The sequence below is a fragment of the Phascolarctos cinereus genome, unplaced genomic scaffold (genome assembly GCF_003287225.1).
Source record: "Phascolarctos cinereus isolate Bilbo 61053 unplaced genomic scaffold, phaCin_HiC Scaffold_1;HRSCAF=81, whole genome shotgun sequence".
NCBI lineage: Eukaryota > Metazoa > Chordata > Mammalia > Diprotodontia > Phascolarctidae > Phascolarctos > Phascolarctos cinereus.
In genome coordinates, this window is record NW_027555514.1 from 84418827 (window position 1) to 84440128 (window position 21302).

General features: G+C 40.0%; 1 protein-coding gene across 3 annotated transcripts in view; it reads left to right on the top strand.

Annotated features, from left to right (window-relative positions):
• The first annotated feature begins 270 nt into the window (after positions 1–270).
• LMBR1 (limb development membrane protein 1) overlaps positions 271–21302 on the top strand; it is a 189195-nt gene continuing 168163 nt past the window's right edge. For all 3 annotated transcript variants that reach the window (XM_078152605.1, XM_021009600.2, XM_021009601.2), the window contains exon 1: positions 271–424. In XM_078152605.1, coding sequence (XP_078008731.1) covers positions 359–424 — 66 coding nt within the window. In that variant the 5' untranslated portion in view covers positions 271–358. The remainder of the gene's footprint in view (positions 425–21302) is intronic.

Here is a 21302-nt window from a genome sequence, read left to right on the forward strand (position 1 = left end):
TGAAGGCGGCGCATTTCTGTGACGCGCACGCGCGCGCCGAGGCGCGCTTCCCCTCCGACGTCTCCCCCTCCCCTGGAGGGGAAGAGCCAAACAGTCCCCCCCCTTCCCTCCTCCCCCTCCTCCCTCTCTCCTCCGCCCTCCTCGCGCCTCGTCCTCCCCCGAGCGCGAGTGGCTTCCGCGGCGGCGGCGGCGGCGGCAGCGGCGCTTGTTGTTGTTGTCGTTGTCGTGCCCGCGCCCGCTCCCGCTCCCGCTCCGGCCGCTGCACTCGCTCCCCAGCCCCCAGCCCCCGGCCCCCGAGCGGGCGATGGTGCCGCGGTGCCGGCGGATCTGGGCGGCGGAGCGGAGGGCATGAAGGAGGATGGAAGCGGAGGACGAGGTGTCCCTCCGGGAGCAGCATTTCCACAGCCAAGTGCGGGAGTCCACGGTGAGTGAGGGAGGAGGAGAAGGGAGTGGGCGGTAAGGGGGTGCTGCCCGCCACGGCCGCCGCCTCCACCTGCTCGGCTCGGCCTTCCCCTGCCAAGTGCGGGGAGCGGAGCGCCAGACCCCGCGGCGGCCCCTCCTCTGCTTCCCCCCCCCGCTCCACCCCCGCCTCCTGACGCGCTCCGCGCCGGGCCCCACCTTCATCCTCGTCCTCGCCGTGGCCAGCACCGCGGCCAGGGCTCGGGCGCCGGCGTGCTCGCCTGTGAGCTGACCAGCCCGCCCTGGCCGTGCTGCGGCTCCGGGAGACCCCCGACCTGCCGGCGTGTCCGCGAGCCGCCGCTCCGGGAGCCCGTCGCTCGCGCTCGGCTCGCCTGCGGGCGTGTGGAAGATTCCCGGGACTTGGCTTTCTGATGTCAGATGTTGGCTGTCACTGCCCCTTCCCTCCCGGATCTGGGGTCCGGATCTCATCTTTGGCTTCATTGCTTTCCCCTCTTCCCCTCTCCGCCCTGTCCGGGTTGGGTGGGAAGACCCCTAGGCTTCACTAAGAGCCAGGGCCGAGGTCCAGGGGCCGTAGGGACGGACTCACTCCAATCCTCTATCTCTGTCACCTGCGGTGTTCAAGAAGCAGACACCAGAGACTGCCAAAGAATCTCAAGTTTGATATTTCCACCTGTACCTTTTTTTCCCCTCCTTTCCAGTTTTTAGGAGAGAGAGAAAGAGAGAGAGAGAGAGAGAGAGAGAGAGAGAGAGAGAGAGAGAGAGAGAGAGAGAGCGCGCAGCATAGCATCCATGCAGTTTCTTGAGTCCTGTTAGTTGAAGGAAGAGGTGGACTCAAGATGGGGAGGATGTTTTCTTCCTATCTATAACTTTCCTATCAGTAACTTGCTAATACTTTTTCTTTGGAACTGAAACTTCTCTTTCTCTTTCCTCTCTCTTGTGTTTCTTCTTCTTCTTCTTCTTCTTCTTCTTCTTCTTCTTCTTCTTCTTCTCCTTCTTCTTCTTCTTCCTCCTCCTCCTCCTCTCCCTCCCTATTCTCCTCTCTCTCTCTTTCTACTCTTAGTTATATTTTACTTTTGTGTTATTTGGCCTCCCACAACATAAACATTGTCCTGCCTCTGACATATACTGTCAGTGTGACCCTGGGCAAGTTACTTAGCCCTTCCAGGCTTTCGGCAACTCTAGGACTATAGAATTTTAAGTTTTCAGACTCCTTTAACAGTCTGGTGAAGCCTATGGTTCCCTTTTGAGAATAATGCTTTTTAAGTTCACAAAATAAATGACAAATGATTGCAAAGGAAACCAATTGTATTGAAATAGTTATCAGAATATTTTTTTTTAAAAGGTTACAGACCCTAGGTTAAGAACTCTTGCACAGGACCGTAATTTATAGAGAAGAGGCAGACCTGCATTGGTAGAGGCAGTTCTGTGAATTAAACAGGTCTAGTTCTTGCCTCTATCCAAATAAGCAAAGTATTCTAAAGATCAGTTACATTCTGTAAATTGTAGAGTGTAACATCTTTTACTTTGTTACACAAAGCTTCGAATAATTTGCATGAATTTTTTATAGTTCTTTGGTAAACATGGATTTTTATGGTTTTGAATATTAGATTTGAAAATATGCCAGATTTCTGTTAGTTACAATTCTCTACAATTTAAAAAGAAATTGGTTTAAAAAAAGTTTTCATAGTAGTAATTTTTATAACAACTTACAATTTTTGTTTGGCTTTCACATTCTTTAGTTTTGAGTTTTACAACTCGGTGAGCTAGGAACTTTATAGCTAATAAAGCTGAGACCTGGAGAAATTAAGTGATTCCCACAGAGTCTTGCACAAGTTAAATGGGCTACTGTAGGGTACAGTGAGCTGTTCTTCACTGAAGGTCTTCAAGGAAAAATTGGATGACCATTTGTTTGGCCATCCAGATGGATTCTGAGTCTAGTGTTCTTTCCACCATAGTACAAGGCCCTTCTTGTTAAATGATATCTGAATTTTTTTTATCAGATTTTTCAAGTTTTAAAATAATTTTTATATCCTCTGTTTAGTGTAGTGTCTCAGGGTTTGGAGGTGACCCTAGGTGGGTTATGCCAGGGGATCAGCAACTTAGGCAGGTTCTACTTAGCTGGAAAGATTTGGAAATCATAGGATTTGAACTGAAAGAGACCTCAGAGGTCATGACATACAACCCTTTGATTTTATTAATGAGGGTCACTCAGCTGGTAAGTGGTAGAGCTTCGATCTCAGCCACTGTGATTCCAAATCTGGGGCTCTTCACACTGTCCCATCATGCCATCAGGATGTGAAGTTTGGCTTTTTTCAGTGAGCAATGGGAATTCTTTTGTAGTGCAACATTAACTTCTTCTTCATCTGTGTTTTTGTCTTTATCTTGTCTTCTTCTTTGTCTTCTTCCTTGCCCAGGGCGACACAGCTAGTGTCCAAGGCCAGATTTGAATTCAAGTTCTCCTGACTTCAGGGCTGGTACTCCATCCACTGCATCACATAACTGCCGCTAGCAATAACTTCTTATATAATTTCTGTTCCCCTGAAATCTACTCTCTATGAAGGTGTTTTTTTTTTTTGGAAGGAAGGGGAGAGGAAAATAGTTAAAAGAATGAGAATATGGAGGAAAAAAATGAGAAGTGCTCAATGCGGTTGATGAGTGCTGGTATATGTTATGCCTAGAGAGATTGAATTTCTTAGGGAAAAACTCTAGTTCAACAGAGAGGCTAATGGGTCTTGGGGGAGAGCACTTTGGTTGATGCAATTTATGGTTCCTTCTTGGCAAGGAGCATGCAAACAATATAACCCTACTTTCAAATAAATAATGCAGAGAAGAAATATGGAAGTATTATCATTTGGCTTATAGTATATACCTAGTAGTCACTGAAAATAGTCTTGGATTCTGCATACTTGTGGTGTGACTTTGTCCTGAAACATCATTTTCTTCTCCTCCTTAGGCCTGTTGTTACCTGGAGGATCAAATCCAAACCCCTTAGTTTGATATTCATAGTGCTTCACAGTTGGCTTCTACCTTCCTTACCAGCCCTATATCACTCTTCTTCCTTACTCATCCTTTAAGATTTAGCTTAAATAAAATCTATGAAGTGTTCTGTATTTAGCTCAAAGTGATCTGTCTTTTCAATTTCTTTAGTATTTATTGACTGTACTATTCATAAGGCATTTAATTATACTGCCTTGTCATAGCACTTGTATTTTTTTTTTTTGGCCTGACCCATGGTTTCATTGGAATAAGAACTCTACATTCCCTTGAATGTAGGCCCATCACTGATGCAGGCCTGCAACTATAACTTAAAGTCTTAGAGAATTGCTTCAGGCACTGAGAGGTTTAAATGAGTAGTTTCATAGCTTGTATCATCTGGAAAAGAGATGTCAAATTCTTGGCCTATTGGCTGCAAGTAGCTTCCTTCAAAACTCCCAAGTACAGCAGGAACCAGAATAAAATGTAATTGAGAAATGTTTAAGAAAATAAATAAAATTGCAGTACAACATAGATAATGTTAATTTGTGGTTTTCTGAGTCATTGTGCTTCTGCAGGGATTAATTTCTTTTTGATGCTGTTGGTTTATCTACCTGCTATAACACACCCCTTAGCACACACATCAAATATTACACAATTCAGAATATAAAGTAAAATAATTGTATATTATGAATACAGCAATCTCATATGAATCCTAGGCTTTACATATAATTTTCATTTATTTGTTTACTGTGGCATGGCTATCACCTAAGTTCTTCCTTTTTTCCCCTGTTATGTAGGCATCATAGGTGTCTGTACCAGTACTTATACTTCTTCCTTCTCTATGTGTACTTTCTTTGTATTTTAAATATTTTTTTCAATTACATGTAAAAATAATTTTTAACATTCATTTTTTGAAATTCTGAGTTCTAAATTCTTTTCCTCCTTCCCTCCATTCCTTTTATTAAGAAGGCAAGGAATTTGATATAGGTTATACATGTGCAGTTATGTAAAACATTTCCATATTAGTAATGTGAAAAAAAACACAGACCAAAAATAAAACCGGAAGAAAAATAAAGTTAAAAAAAAGTATGCTTCGGTTTGCATTCAGGCTCCATCAGTCCTTTCTCTGGAGAGGGATAGCATTTTTTATCATAAGTCCTTTGAGATTATCTTGGATCATTATGTTGCTGAGAATAGCTAATTCATTAACAGTTTGATCATCTGAACAGTATTGCTGTTACTGTGTACAATGTTCTGGTTCTGCTCATTTCACTTTGTATCAGTTCACGTAAGTCTTTCCAGGTTTTTCTTGAAAGCATCCTCCTTGTCATTTCTTATAGTACAATATATTCCATCACAATCATATACCACAACTTTTTCAGCCATTCCTCAGTCGATGGACCTTTCCTCAACTTCCAGTTCTTTGTCACTACAAAAAAAGCTGCCATATGTATTTTTGTATAGATAGGTCTTTTCCTTTTTCTTTAATCTCTTTGGGATACAGACCTAGTAGTGGTATTGCTGGATCAAAGGAGTTTTATAGCCCTTTGGGCATAGTTCCAGATTGTTCACCAGATTGGTTGGACCAGTTCACTGCTCTACCAGCAGTTCATTAATGAGCCTATTTCCCCTCATCCTCTCCAGCATTTGTCCTTTCTTTTTGTTCAGAATGGCCAATTCAAGAGATTTTCCTGTTTCAGGTATCTTTAGAAGTATAACATCCTCCAAAAAGAACAGGAGTTTGCAGTATACTAATTAAGCATTAATCTTTCTTTGATGATTGTGAGGTCACTTCGGTAAATAAGTGTTTATATGTCACCAGACACAGTGTTATTGTGTGCTTTACAAATTCTATGTTGTTTGAGAGTTACAACAACCCTGTGAGATAGGTGCTGTTATCATCCTCCTTTACAGAGCAAACAGACATTAAATGACTTGACCTTACAGGTAGTGAGTGTCTGAGGCTGGATTGAAACTAAGGTCTTTCTGACTGAAGGCCCACAGTGCGGCCTAGCTGCCTAGGGGGAATGGAATATATCTATCTATCTATGTGTGTGTGTGTGTGTGTGTGTGTGTGTGTGTATGCGTATATATGTGTGTATATATATGTATATATATTTGTATATATATATGTTTGTATGTATATATGGCATGTGTATGTATATATGCACATCCACACACATGTAATCATATATATCAACCACATAAATATATATGTTTATATGTATAAATATATATACACACATAAATGTGTATTTACCTGTTTTGTATATAGGATATACACATACATATATATTTATGGTTGCTGCCATAGACATCTTTGTTTTTTCATCTTCTCGGTGGGGTTGGCTCAGAGGTTGAATGAGGGGACATGTAGCTTCAGTGGACTCACTTGAACATATTAAGCTAAATTGGTAGAAACTAAGTTTGCAGGCTTCAGAGTTCTAGTTTTGTTTTTCAAGTATCTTGATGCAAAAGTCCAAATCACTTTGTTTTTCTCTCTCTACTTCTTCCTGCTTTCTTCTCTTCTCCCCAGTCTTGCTGCTCTCTTGGTGTTCACTCTGTTTCATCTAGGGCTGCCTTCCCATGCTCTGTGTAGGTACTGCTTTAGCCATTGCATTCTCTGTAGTTCATCACTGTGTTTTCATCCTCTGTGATCTTGTCCACACCTTTCCATAAGGCTACATTAGAGTATCTAACCCTGTTAACTAAGCTTTGAAGCTAAACGTGGTCTTTATAATTCTGAAGGATATATGGTTCTAATTGTTTTTTCAACTTACTTTGTAGTCATTGTAATAATAATAATAATAATAATAGCTAGCCTTTATATAAGTGCTTTGAGGTTTACAAAATGCTTTACATATGGTTTTTTTATTTGAGCCTTACAACAACCCTGTGAGGTAGGGCTATTATTTTCCCTGTTTTACAGATGAGGACACTAAGGCACAGAGAGATTAAAGGCTTTACACAGAGAGGGTTATAGTTAGTGTCTGGGTCTGGATTTGAACTCTGGTCTTTCTGGCTCCAACTCCCCTGACCACCTAAATTTATGTAATTTACTGGTGTTGTGGGGGAGTAGAATTTGACTGAGGAGAACTTTCTGTTTCCTTTCTGTGACAGGGAGGGGTTGAGTCCTCTTTGATCTTACTTATCTCCTGCCTAGAGGCTTTTCCCCTAGTCACACATCTACCCTGTTCCATCCCTTGAGAGGCTGGTGTCTTGCTGGGGGTTCCAGTGTCTGAGCAGCCACACCTTGTTATAACAATTAACTGGCTTTCCACCCAAAGGAAAAGGAAAACCTTATGCAGTTTTAAATCCAGGCTTTTTGAGAATTTTAAGAAAGAGATCATTTATTAAAAATCATCAGTTTGTCTAGCCCAAAGACTTGAGATCTTTGGTCATCATGACACGATTTGAATTTCTCTCCTGTCTCCTTCCATTTATATTCCATTTGCAGCAAATAAAGATAAAAGTAATCACAAATTTTATCTTTACCTAAGAACAGATTTAAAGTATTATTGAAATAGTAAGGAACAGATTAAAAAGGAAACAGATTTGGATTTAAGTCTCTACCCTTTTGGATAGAAAAGGGCGGGGTAAAAAAAAAAGTGGTAAGAAGGAGGCATTCCATTAGCCTTCCCCCAGTCCAGGGAAAGTGCTTCTGAGATTGAGTTCATCTCACACAGTTCAATTCTATTCAGTAAATGTTTATTAAGACCTGCTTTGTACTAGGCACGTGCTAAATTCTGAGGATACCAAAAGAAACAAAAGACAGTTCCTGCCCTCAAGGAGCTGTTAATCCAATGGAAGAGACAATGTGCATATACAAAGTAAGCTGTATACAGGATAAATAGTAAATAACACGAGGAAGGGACTGGAATTAAGGGGGTTTAGGGGAGGCTTCCTGTGGAAGGTGGTTAGTTGGGACTTAAAGGAATCTGGGGAGATTGGTAGTTGGAACAGAGGAGAGAAAGCTTTCCCGACAAGGAGGGAAAGCCAGAGAAAATACCCAGAACCAAGAGATGGAGTGTCTTGTTCCTGGAACAGCAGGAGGCCAGTGTCATTAGATCAGAGGGTAAGTGTTTGAGGTAAGATGTAGAAAGACTGGGAAGGTAGGAGGGAGTTAGGTTATGAAGGATTTTGAATGCTAAACAGAGCATTTTGTATTTGCTCCTGGAGGCAAATATGAAGCCTCCGGAGTTTTTAGAGTAGGGGCGTAAAGTGGGGCGGAGTGACATGATCAGACCTGTGTTTTAGGAACATAATTCTAGTGGCTGAATGGAGAGTGGATTGGAAAAACAATTTTTAACATTCGTTTTTAAAATTTTGAATTCCAAATTCTCTCCCTCTCCCCACTGCTGAAAAAGGCAAACAATTGGATATAGGTTATACATGTGTAGTCATGCAAAACATTTCCTAATAGTTGTGTTATGAAAGAAAACATAGACCAAAAAAAATCCTCAAGAAAAATAGACTAAAAAAATATGTTTCAATTGGTATTCAGATACTATCAGTTCTTTCTCTGGGAATGGATAACATTTTTCATCATAAGTCTTTTCAGAGTTGTCTTGAATCATTGTATTGCTGAGAATAGCGAAGTCATTCACAGTTGATTACCCCACAATATTGCTGTTACTTTGTTCACAGTACATTTAATTTTGCTTCAGCTCATAAAAATCTTTCCAGGTTTTTCTGAGAGCATCCTGCTCATCATTTCTTCTAGCACTATAGTATCCCATCATAATCACATACTATGATTTGTTTAGCCATTCCTCAATTGATGGACATCCCTCAATTTCCGATTCTTTGCCAAAAATATAAATATTTTTGTACATAGGTCCTTTTCCTTTTTGTTTTTTATGTCTTTTCGGATACAGACCTAGTAGTGGCATTGCTGGGTCAGGGGGTATATGTGGTTTTATAGCCCTTTGGGCATAGTTCCAAATTGCTCTGTAGAAATGGTTGAATCAGTTCACAACTCCACCAACAGTGTATTACTGTCTCATTTTTTTTACATCCTTTCCAGTATTGGTCATTTCCCTTTTCTGTGCCATTAGCCAGTCTGATAGGTATGAGGTAGTACCTCAGGATTGTTTTAATTTGCATTTTTCCTATCAGTAGTGAGTTAGAGCATTTTTTCATATGGCTGTTGCTGGCTTTGATTACTTCATCTGAAAATTGTTCATATCTTTTGATCATTTACCAATTGGGGAATGGCTTCTTATTTTTATAAATTTGATTCAGTTCTCTGTATGTTTGAGAAATAGGGCCTAGAAAAGGGGCAGCTAGGTGGCTCAGTGGATAGAGCTTTGGCCTTGGAGTCAGGAGGACATGAGTTCAAATTCAGCCTCAGACACTTGGCATTTACTAGCTCTGTGACCCTGCCCAAGCCACTCAACCCTGATTGCCTCACCAAGAAGCAAAAAAAAAAAAAAAAAGAAAAGAAAAGAAAAGAAAAGAAATGAAGTCTTTATCAGAGAATTTTAATTGCTTCAAAAATTTTTTCAGTTACTATTGCTAACTGTATTTCCCTCCATCCCATTCCCCACCTCATTTATTATATTCTCTTTCTCCTTTCACGCTGTTCCTACTCAAAAGTGTTTTGCTTCTGACTACCCCCTCCCCTCCCAATCTGCTCTCACTTCTATCATCCCTTCTCTTATCCTCTTATCCTCTTCCTCTCTTACTTTCTTGTAGGGTAAGATAGATTTCTATACCCAATTGAGTGTGTATGTTATTCCTTCTTTAAGCTAATTCTGATGAGAGCTGGGTTCACTCACTCCCCCCCAACTCCCTCCCTTCCCCTTCACTGTAAAAGCTTTTTTTTTTACCTCTTTTATGTGAGATAATTTACCCCTTTTGCCCCAAATTACCTACCTCTCCCTTTTCCTTTCTCCCAGTACATTCTTCTCTCACCCTTTAATTTTATGTTTTTAGATATCATCCTTTCATATTTAATTGCATTCTTCTCCTCATTGGCTTTTTGTACCTCTTTTACCATTTGGCCTATTCTGTTTTTTAAGATATTATTTTCTTCAGTATTTTTTGTGTCTGTTTTACCAAGCTGTTGACTCTCTTTCCGGGATTTTCTTGCATCACTCTCATTTCTCTTCCCAATTTTTCTTCTACCTCTCTTATTGATTTTCAAAATCTTTTTGAACTCTTCCATGGCCTGAGACAATTCATACTTTTCTTGGAGGCTCTGGATGTTGGAGCTTTGACTTTGTTATCTTCTGAGTGTGTGTTTTGATCTTCCTTGTCACCATAGTAACTTTCTATGGTCACATTTTTTTCTGTTGTTTGCTCGTTTTCCCAGCCTATTACTTGATTTTTAACCCTTTGTTAAAGTAAGGGTTTACTTCCAGTGTGGAGGATGTACTGTCCCAAGCTTCAGGGGTTTTGTGCAGCTGTTTTCAGAGATACTCCATGGCACCTGTAAGTTTTCAGTTCTTCCAAGGTGGTATGATCTAAGGAGAGGTGTTTACTTCTCTCATGGCCTGTGCTGTCTGCTCTCTGAGTGATCACAAGCACTCTTTTCTGCCATGGAACTGTGAGGAGGGTCTCTGCTTCACTGTGGCCACAAGCTCTGGTGTGCTAGTGCTGCTCCTTGCCCTGGGACTGCTGCCCAGGAATGCATCTTGGATATGAATATGGGCAAAGCAACAAAGTCCTGCCCCCAATTCCAGAAGAGACCCCTGTAATCTCCTTCTGACCAGTTGTTTGATCCCCTTATGGGTTGTGGGCTGAGAGCTCCAGAAGCAAGTGCTGCTGCTGATTCAGTGGCTCCTAAGGCCTGCTCCTGGTTTGCTGGGGCCCAGTGTGCATTGGCGTGGCCTGAGCTCCACTCTCCCCCAGTGCAACAGGCCTTTCCTCCTGACCTTCTAAGTTGTCTTTGGAGTCTGTGGGTGAGAGGTCTGGAAACCACCACTGCTGCCCCTGATTCAGTCATCCTGAGGCCTTCTCCTGGTTTCCTGGGGCCTGGTCTGCTCTGAACTGGCATGGCCTATGCTAGACTGCACTCCTCTCTCATCCTGATGGCAAGAGATCATCCTTCTGGCCTTCTAAGTTGTCTTGGGCTGGAAAATTGTTTCACTCCATCTATTTGTGGGTTCTGCCACTCTAGAATTTGTTTAGTGTCATTATTTAAAGGTAGTTGGAGGAGTTTGGGGGAGAGCTTAGGCGAGTCCCTGCCTTTACTCCACCTTCCTGGCTCTGTCTCTCCTGGAGACAGATTGGAGAGGGAAGAGACTTGAGGCACAGACTCCACCAGTAGGCTATTGTAGCAATCCAGGCCTGAAATGATGAGGGCCTGCACCGGAATGGTTGCAGGGTCAGAGGAGAGAAGGTGGAATGTTTGAGAGATGTTGCAAATGTGAAATGGACAGGTCTTGGAAGCAGCATGGAAATGGGGGTGGTGAAAGACACTGTGGAATCCAGATGATTCCTTTGTTGTAAGCCTGAGGGACTAGGAGAATGGTATTGCCCTTTACAGTGATAAGGAAGGTGGGAGGGAGGGAGGGTTTAGGGGGAAAGATGAGTTTGTTTTGGATACATTGAACTTAGGATGTCCACTTGGACATGCAGTTCAAAGTGTCCAGAAGGCAGTTAGAAATGTGACATTGAAGGTCAGCAGGGAAATTGGGTCAGGAAAGGTAGATTTGAGAATCATAATCGTAAAGATAGTAATTAAATTCATGGGAGCTGATGAGATCACCAAGTGAAGTGGTATTGAGGGAGAATAGAATGGCGCCAGCAAAGGAGACAGAGTAGTGGTCAGATAAGTAGAGGAAGACCAGTAGAGGTGATGTCTCAAAAACTTAGAGAGGAGAGAGTATTTAGAAAGAGAGAGTAATCAAAGATTGTCAAAGTGTCAAAGGCTGAAGAGAAGTTAAGGAGAATGAGGTTTGGGAAAAGGCCATTGGCTCTGGCAATTAAGAGATCATGAATAACTTTGGAGAGAGCAGTTTCAGTGGAATGATAAAGTTGGAAGCCACATTGTAAGAGTTTAATAAGATTGAGAGGAGAGAAAGTAGAGGCACCAATTGTAGATGGCCTTTTCAAGGAGTTTAGCTACAAAGGGCAGAAGAGATATTGGATGATAGAAGAGATGGAAGGGTCAAATCAGGGTTTTTTCTGGTTAGAGGAGACATGGACATACTTGTAGGCACTAAGTAGGAAAGGAGCCAGTAGAGAGGGAGAGATTGAAAATAAGTGAAAAAGTAGGGAAGAAGGAGATAATGGCAGAAGGCATCTGAGTGATAGGAAGTGAGGAAGAGGGGAGAAGAAGGAACTCAAAGATAATGACCTCAGTTTTTTTCTGTAAAATATGAGACAAAGTTCTCAGCTGAACGAGTAGGGGGAGGGAGATCCATGGGAGATTTGAGGAGGGATGAAAAGGTTTGGAAGAGCCTTTGTAGAGAGTAGGATAGTGAGTTGATAAGGGAGGTATAGTAGAATTGTGAAGCAACAGTGAGGGCCCAGTTGAGGTTATATAACATAAATTTGTAGTGGACGCAGTCAGAACAGCTGTGTGACTTTTCTCCACTTTTGTTCAGCAGCAAATGTGTAGGTGCAAATAGGACAAATAATGGGAATGATTGAAAGCTAATGTTAGTTTGGGTGTAAATTAGTGATATAATAAAAGGACTAGAGATTCAAGAGAGGAAAAGTGTAGCATTGATTTGGTGCTTCAGTGAGTCAAGATGGGGAGAAGAGTATGACTAGAGCAAGGGAGGTGGCTTGGAGGAGAATTGAGGAGTCAAGGGATTAGAGGTTATACTGTGAATGAATAGTAGGAATATGTAATGGAAGGCAGAGGGAGAGGTGAAAAGCAAATAGACTATGATTGTTTGAGGGGATTTCAGAATACTTGAATGTAGATGATTACCTATAGGAGTTCAGAGTCCCTGGAATGTGAAGGGTATGACCACATGTGAGAATATTTATCATTGAGTGGAGGGTGCCACTCCTCTACCCTCAAGGGACAAGCACAGCAGGAGATGGCAGGCCTGAAGTCGAAGAGAGTGTGTTGTTCTTTGCACCAGAAATTCTTCATATCACAGCTGCAAGACTGGGCTGGCAGCAGGAGGTAGAAGATGCCTCATGCTGGTACAGATGCAGGTGGTTGCTTTGTGGCAGATGGAAGATGGATACCTTGGCCCCAAGGGGGCCTTTCCTCAGGGAATATGCTTCCCCCAGCAGGAGATGGAGGGCTCAGAGCAGTGGGGCATCCTTGGTCTGAGGTTTTCTCAGCTAAGGAGGCAGGCTAGGAGAAGGCAGCAGGAGTGGTAGACTCCCTGCACAGGAGAAAGGCCCTCGGGGGACCAGGAGACGTGATGTGCCTTAAGGCACCCACTGTGGTTATTGTTGCCTTGTTTAAATTTTGTGTTCTAAATTCTTTCCCCCCTTCCTAACCTTTCACCACCCACTGAGAAGGCAAACAATATAGTATCAATTATACATGTGAAATCATGCAAAGCACATTTCCCTATTAGCCATATTTCAAAAAAAAAAAAGAAAAATAAAGTGAGAAAATTATGCTTCACTTTTCACTAAGAGTTCATCAGTTCTCTCTCTGGAGGTGGAAAGCATTTTTTAATCATGAGTGCTTTGGAATTATCTTGGATCATTGTGTTGATCAGAGTAGCCAAGTCTTTCACAATTGATGATCATTACAACATTGCTGTTATTGTTCACAATGATTTCCCTGTTCTCACTTAATTCATTTCACTTCATTAATTCATATAGATCTTGCCATATTTTTGGAACCCCCCCCCACCTTGTCATTTCTTGTAGCGCAATAGTATTCCATCACAATCATATACTACAGCTTGTTCAGTAATTCCCCAGTTGATGAATGGGCTCTCAGTTTCCAATTCTTTGCCACCAGAAAAGATCTGCTATAAATGTTTTGGCACACGTAGGTCCTTTTCCTTTTTCTTTGATCCCTTTGGGATACAGACTTAGTAGTGGTAATGCTGGAATCTAAAAGTATGTGCGGTTTTATAGCCCTGTAGGCATAGTTCTAAATTGTTCTCCGCAATGGTTGGACCAATTCACTATTCCACTAGCAATTCATTAGTTTACCTATTTTCCCCTCATCTCCTCCAGTATCTATAATTTCTGATAGGGGTGAGGTGGTACTTCGAAGTTGTTTTAATTTAATTTTAATTTAATCTAATTAAATCACTAATCAATAGTGATTTGGAGCATTTTTTCTGTGACTGTAGATAACTTTGATTTCTTTATTCTGAAAACTGCCTGTTTATATCCTTTATGCATTTATCAGTTGGGGAATGGTTTTCATTTTTATAAATTTGACTCAGTTCTATAGTCAGTATATATTTGAGAAATGAGATTTTCATCAGAGAAATCTGCTGTAAAAAGTTTTGATATTACTTCATTGTCTATGATGCACAGGGCTTCTTAAACTTTTATCACCCCAGACCCCTTTTCCAGTCTCAGCAGCATTCCTTGGCATTATGTGGCCTGAGGGCATGCACAGTGCAAAGTGTGCATGTCCTGTGTTCAGAACCAAGGCTGTAATGAAGTTGCATAGTGATGCAACACAAGCAAGTACTGCCAGAAACACATAGGATTCATTAGGCATTTGATTTTTAATTAATTTTTGGTCTTTGTGCATTCAGAAACCTTTTACTGTTGCCAAATTTTTGGGTCGAGACCCACAGTTTGAGAAGCGCTGGATGGTACCTTTTAGTGTAATGTTGTTTCCTTGATTATATCTTCTAATTCAGTCTATATTTGCTTTTGATAATGATTGCTACTTCTGCCTTTATTTTTTTTAACTTCAGCTGGAGCATATTAGATTCTACTTCATTTTAACTTTGTGTTTGTGTTTCTGTTTCAAGTGTGTCTCTTGTAAATAATATATGGTTGGCTTCTGGTTTCTAATTTATTTTGTTATCTGCCTTTGTTTTATGGGTGAGCTAATTTCATTCACATTCACAGTTATGATTACTGTGTATTTCCTTCCATCCCATTTTCTTTTTTCTTTCTCTCTTTCTCTTTTTCTTTCCTGTCCCTCAGATATCTGTTTTGCTTCTAACTACTGTCTCCCTTAACCTGCCCTCTCTTTTATCACCTTCCTTTTTCTCTTATTCCCTCTCCTCCTATTTTCCTATTGGGTGAGTTACCCAACTGAGTGTGTATATATATTTTTCCTTTTTGAACCAATTCCAGTGAGAGTGAGGTTCAAGTATTGCTTGCCATTTCCCCCTCTCCATATTTTCTCTTCCACTGTGAAACCTCTTCCTTACATACCACTTTTACCTGCGAAAATTTTCCCCATTCTGCTTCTCCCTTCCCCTTTCTCCCAGGACATCCCTCTTTCTCATTCCTATGTTGTTTTTTATTTTATTTTTGGAGATCATCCCAACATAATTGACTCACATCTGTGCCCTCTTATCTATGTAGAATCCTTCTAACTGCTATAATAATGATACAATTCTTAGGAGTTACATGTATTATTTTCCCACATGGGAAAGTAAACAGTTTGACTTTATTGAGTCCATTATGATTATTCATGTTTGCCTTTATATGATTCTGTCAAATGTTGTCTTTGAACTTCACATTTTCTATTTGGTTCCCTGTCCTTTTTTTTGGTTTTGTTTTAGTAAGGCAATTGGGGTTAAGTGACTTGCCCAAGGTCACACAGCTAGTAAGTGTCAAGTGTTTGATCTGAGGCTGGATTTGAAGTCACATCCTCCTGACTTCAGGGATGGTGCTGTATCCACTGCTTCACCTAGCTGCCGCTGGCTCCCTGTCTTTAGATCAGGAATGCTTGAAAGTCCTCTATTTCATTAAACAGCCATTTTCTCCCCTGAAGGATTATGCTCAGTTTTGCTGGGTAGGGTTATTTTTGCTTGTAATCCTAGCTTTTTTGCCTTCTGGAATATCATATTCTAGGCCCTCTTCTCCTTTACTGCGGAAACTGCTAAATCTTGTGTCATCCTGATGATAGTAGCTCCATTATATTTGAATTGTTTCTTTCTGGCAGCTTGAAGTATTTTCTTTTTGACCTGGGAGCTCTGGAATTTGGCTATAATATTTCTGGGTGTTTTCATTTCAGGATCTCTTTTAGGAGGTGATCAGTGGATTCTTTCAATTTCTATTTTACTCTCCGGTTCTAAGGTATCGAGGCAGTTGGATAATTTCTTGATCATGGCTTTCAGGTAGTCTAATAATCTTAAATCATCTCTCCTTGATCTGTTTTTCAGGTCAGTTGTTTTTCCAATGAGATAGTTCACATTTTCTTCCATTTTTAACATGTTTTATTGTTGGGTTTTTTTTTATGTCTCATGAAGTCATTAATTTCCATTTGCCTAATTATAATTTTTAAGGAATTATTTTCTTTAGTGAGCTTTTGTATCTCTTTTTTCATTTGACTAATTCTGCTTTTTAAAGAGTTATTTTCTTCACTGGGCTTTTGTAACTCCTTTTCCATTTGGCCAGTTCTGTTTTTTAAGGTGTTCTTTTCTTCAGTGTTTTTTTTTTTATTCCTCTTTAACCATTTGGCCAATTCTGTTTTTTTAATTTTCTTCAGTATTTTTTTGGTGCCTCTTTTACCAACTTGTTAATTCTCTTTCTAGAATTTTCTTGTATTACTCTCATTTCTTTCCCCAATTTTTTCTCTGTTACTATTATCTCTTTCTTTAATTCTTGTAGGAATTCTTGCTGACCTTGAGTACAGTTAGCATTTTCAATTTTTTTCTTTTGATTTTTTAAAAAAATCAATTATTTTAATTTTCAACAATCACTTCTATAAGCTTTTGAGTTTTAAATTTTCTCCTCCTACTTCCCCTCCTCTCTTCCCAAGATGGCATGCAATCTAATGTAGGCTGTATATATACGTTCATATTAAACATATTTTCACATTAGTTATGTTGTAAAGAAGAATTAGAACTAATAGGAGGAACCACAAGAAAGAGAAAACAAAACAAAACAGAAGGAAAAAAAGAGCAAATAGTATGCTTCAATCTGCATTCAACTCTGTAGTTCTTTCTCTGGATGTAGGTAGCATTTTCCATCATGAGACTTTTGGAGATGTCTTAGATCTTTGCATCGCTGAGAAGAGCCAAGTCTATCAAAGTCAGTCATCATACAGTGTGGCTGTTACTGTGTACAACGTTCTCCTGGTTCTGCTCATTTCACACAGCATGAGTCCATACAAGTCTTTCCAGGTTTTTCTGAAGTCTGCCTGCTCATCATTTCTTACAGCACATAGTATTCCATTACATTCATATGCCACAACTTGTTCAGCCATTCCCTATTCGATGGGCATCCCTTCAATTTCCAATTCTTTGCCACAGATAGAGCTGTTATAAATATTTTTGTACATGTAGGTCCTTTCCCTGTTTTTGTTATCTCTTTGGGATACAGCCTTAGAACTAAATGCTATTGCTGGGTCAAAGGGTATACACATTTTTATAGCCCTTTGGGCATAGTTCCAAATTGCTCTCCAGTGTGGTTGGATCAGTTCACAACTCCACCAATAATGCATTAATGTCCCAATTTTCCCACATCTTCAGCATTTATAATTTTCCTGTTTTGTCATGTTAGCCAATCTGATAGATGTGATATGATACTGCAGAGTTGTTTTCATTTGCATTTCTCTAATCAAAAGTGATTTAGAGCATTTTTCATATGACTATAAATGGCTTTAATTTCTTCCTCTGAAAACTTCCTGTTCATATCCTTTGACCATTTATCAATTGGGGAATGACTTGTATTCTTATAAATTTGACTTAGTTCTCCATATATTTTAGAAATGAGGACCTTATCTGAGACATTGGTTATAAAAATTCCCAGTTTTCTGCCTCCCTCCTACTCTTGATTGCCTTGGCTTTGTGCAAAAACTTTTCAATTTAATATAATCAGAATTATCCATTTTGCCTTTCACAATGTTCTCTGTCTCTTGTTTGGTCATAAATTCTTCTGTTCTCTATAAATCTGACAGGTAAACTATTCTTTGCTCTCCCAGTTTGCTTATAGTATCAGCCTTTATATCTAAATCATCAACCCATTTTGATTTCATTTTGGTATACGGTGTGAGATTTTGTTCTATGCCTAGTTTCTGCCATACTCATTTCTAGTTTTCCCAGCAGTTTTTTTTTCAAATAGTGAGTTCTTATCCCAGAAGGTGGGGTGTTTGGGTTTATCAAACAGTAGATTACAATAGTCATTGACTAGTGTATCTTGTGTCCCTAACCTATTCTACTGATCTGTTTCTTAGCCGGTACCAAGTAGTTTTGATGATTGCTGCTTTATAATGCAATTTAAGATCTGATATGGCTAGGCCATCTTCCCCTGCATTTCTTTTCATTAGTTCCTTGATATTCTGTACCTTTTGTTCTTCCAAATAAATTTTGTTATTATTTTTTCTAGCTCTATAAAATAGTTTTTTGATGGTTTGATTGGTATGGCACTGAATAAGTAAATTAACTTAGGTAGAGTTATCATTTTTATTATATTAGCTCAGCCTACCCATGAGCATCCAGTTAGCACTTTCTTTTTTTAAAAATTTTTATTAACTTATTTTGATTTATCAGCAATCACTTCCATAAGCTTTTGAGCTTTACATTTTTCTTTCCCTTCCTCCCCCCCTTCCTTCCCAAGATGGCACGCAATCTGATATAAGCTATACATATACATTCGTATTAAACATATTTTCACATTAGTCATGTTGTAAAGAAGAATTAGAACCAATAGGAGGAACCCACAAAAAAGAGGAAACAAACAAAACAGAAGAAAAAAATAGCAAATACTATGCTTCAATCTGCATTCAAACTCCATAGATCTTTCTTTGGATGAGAGACGTGTTAAATCCTTGCATTGCTGAGAAGAGCCAAGTCTATTAAAATCAGTCATCACAGTGTGGCTGTTATTGTGTACAACGTTCTCCTGGTTCTGCTCGTTTCACACAGCATGAGTCCATACAAGTCTTTCCAGGTTTTTCTGAAGTCTGCCTGTTCATCATTTCTTATAGCACAATAATATTCCATTACTTTCATATACCACAACTTGTTCAGCCATTTTCCAATTGATAGGCATCCCCTAAATTTCCAATTCTTTGCCCCCACAAAAAGAGCTGCTATAAATATTTTTGCACATGTGGGTCCTTTTCCCATTTTTATGATCTCTTTGGGATACAGCCTTAGAAGTGCTATTGCTGGGCCAAAAGATATAGCATTTTCTTTGTCTCTGTTTTCATATTGTTGTCTTCTTCTAAGTTTATATCTTGGTTCTTCCCTGTTTGCTTGTTTTTTTTTTTTTAGTCTATTCCTTCACTTTGAAGTTTATGTTAAAGTTGCTTCAGGCTTTTTCATGCTGCTGTTTTCTGAGCTAGTTCTGGATGTCTGCAAGTTTTTGGTGCTTCCAAGTTTGTGTTATACTAGGAGAGGTACGATCAGTATTCTCCTGGTCTGCTCTCTGGCCTTTATATAAGAAGGGCCCCTACTCCCCTGCAGTCACAAGTACCAGGGCTCTTCTTGACAACGTCCTCTGTTCTGCAACTACAAGTGTTAGCACTCCTCTCTGCCTGGGAGCTGTGATGCCGAACTGCTTATCAGCAATAGAGTTGCCGAACAGTGCTAGCTGCACCCAGTGCCAGCAAAGGGCCCCCTGTAATCTCTTTCTACTCAGTTATCCAACCCCCTTACCATCTCTGGGCTAAGAACTCCCAAAGCTGCTGCTGCTTGTGCTGCTGTTGCAGCCATCTCCAAGGCCCTCTGCTGGTGCTTTTAACTGTGTTGTGGACCTGCGCCCACTATGGTATTACACACCTTTCCTGCAGACCTCCTAAGTTATCTTAGGCTGGAAAAAGGTCTCCCTTTGGCTTTTTGTTGGCTCTGTCACTCCAAAATTTTATTTAGGTGTTATTTTAAATTTGCTGGTAGGGGAATGTTGGGGGAGTTCAGCTGTGTCCTGACCTATACTCTGCCATCTTGGCTCCTCCTCTTTGTATGTAGAGCAGGTTTTTTTTTTTAGTTTTGTTTTTTTAGGCAATTGGGGTTAAGTGTGTTGCCCAGGGTCACATAGCTAATAAGTGTCAAGTGTTTGGTCTGAGGCAGGATTTGAACTCAGGTACTCCTGACTTCAGGGCCAGTGCTCTATCCACTGCACCACTTAGCTGCCCCAAAGCAGGTTTTTAAAGGTTGAGAGATACTTGAGTATGTTTGAAGCCAGTAGGGAAGAAACTAGCAGATAGGGGAAGGCTGAAGGTGAGAGGGAATTGGATTATTGATGTGCAGTCTTCTGGTAAATATGGGATGGGATGGGATCAGGTACACTTGTAGAGGGATTGACATTGACAATGTGAAGGGTCACCTCTTTGTCAAAGAATAGGAGAAAAAGGGAGAGAGTGAGAAATGATGTCAAGGGACTTTGATATGAAGAGGAAATTCACAATTAAATTTCTCAGTTTTCTCAGTAAACTAAGAGGTGAAGTACTCTGCTGGGAGAGGAAAAAGGGAAAGGCTTGCAAGGCTTACAGAGAGAAGAAAAGGTTTGACTGTAGAATGTGAGCTAGAGAATCTGGGAGGATTAAAAAGATTGACTTGCTGCTGTGAGGGCCCACTTGATATAGATGACATAAACTTATAATAGACCCAGTCAGCACAATTGTATGGCTTCTATATCCATTCAGCAGCCTACAACAAAGAATGGGAAAGGTGGATGGTTGGAAGTAATCCTAGTTTGAGGTTTGGCAAGTGATGAATGGTGATAGGACAGGTAGGTAAGGAGTTTGAGAGTAGAGTACAGTGTAATGTTTAAATAGCTAACTTCAGGTCAAATTTGGAAAGGGAGGAAAGTGAAATCAACAGTGCAGTGCCAGAGAAAATACTGTGGAGCAGAGAGATTGGAGAATGAGATAAGGGCAACGAATAGGTTTTAGGAGGAGTGAGGCATAAGGAAATGCAATAAAAAGTAATCTGATACGATAACATAATAAAATATATAATAAATTTAATATATCAATATAATATACAGTATAACAGCATAGTGTTTGACAAACTATGATAGGATTTGAACTGAATGAGTAAAGACTCACTCTTTGACAAAAAATTTTTGGACATCTACTAAAGGTGTGGCATTTTTCCTCCAACATTTCATTCTGTATGTACTGTAATTAACTCCAAATGGATTCATGAACTAGATGTAAGAAGGTCATATCATAAATTAAAAAGTCACATCATAAATTAGAGCTGGTATAGGGGGAGAAAATTCCTTTCACAACACTGGATAGGGGAAAAATTCTTCAAACAAGGGATTGAGAGGATTACAGAAGACAAAATTGACGGATTTGGTTACATAAAATTGAAGTTTTTCCACAGTGTCAGTGGAATCAGAATTAGAAGGGAAACAGTTAACTGGGAAGGAAAAAAAAATCTTCACAGAAAATTTTTCTGATGTCTATATGAAAGATATATAGGAAACTGATAGAGATGTCAGAACAAGAGCCATTCCCCAGTAGATAAATGGTCAAAGAACAGAAGCAGGCATTTCTCAAAAGGAGAAGGGCAAGTTACTAACAAGTATGAAAAGATGGTCCAAATCACAATATTAAGAGAAATGCAAATTAAAACTACTCTTAGCTTTTACCCCACATCTATCAGTTGGCAAAGATGATTAAAAAGGAAAATGACAGTTGGCTGTAGGAGGACAGGCACAGTAATGGCAGAGTTGTGAATTGATCTAAGTGTTCTAGAAAACAATTTGGAATTGTATTAAAAAAACCACTAAACTATGTGTAGACTTTGATTCAGCAGTACCATACTTATGTACCTCTATGACATTAAAGGAGAGATTCTCATAAGGGTCCATAGATTTCAGGGGTAACATTAATTTGGATGGGGGAAAAAGTACACCTTTATTTTCACTAACTTTTG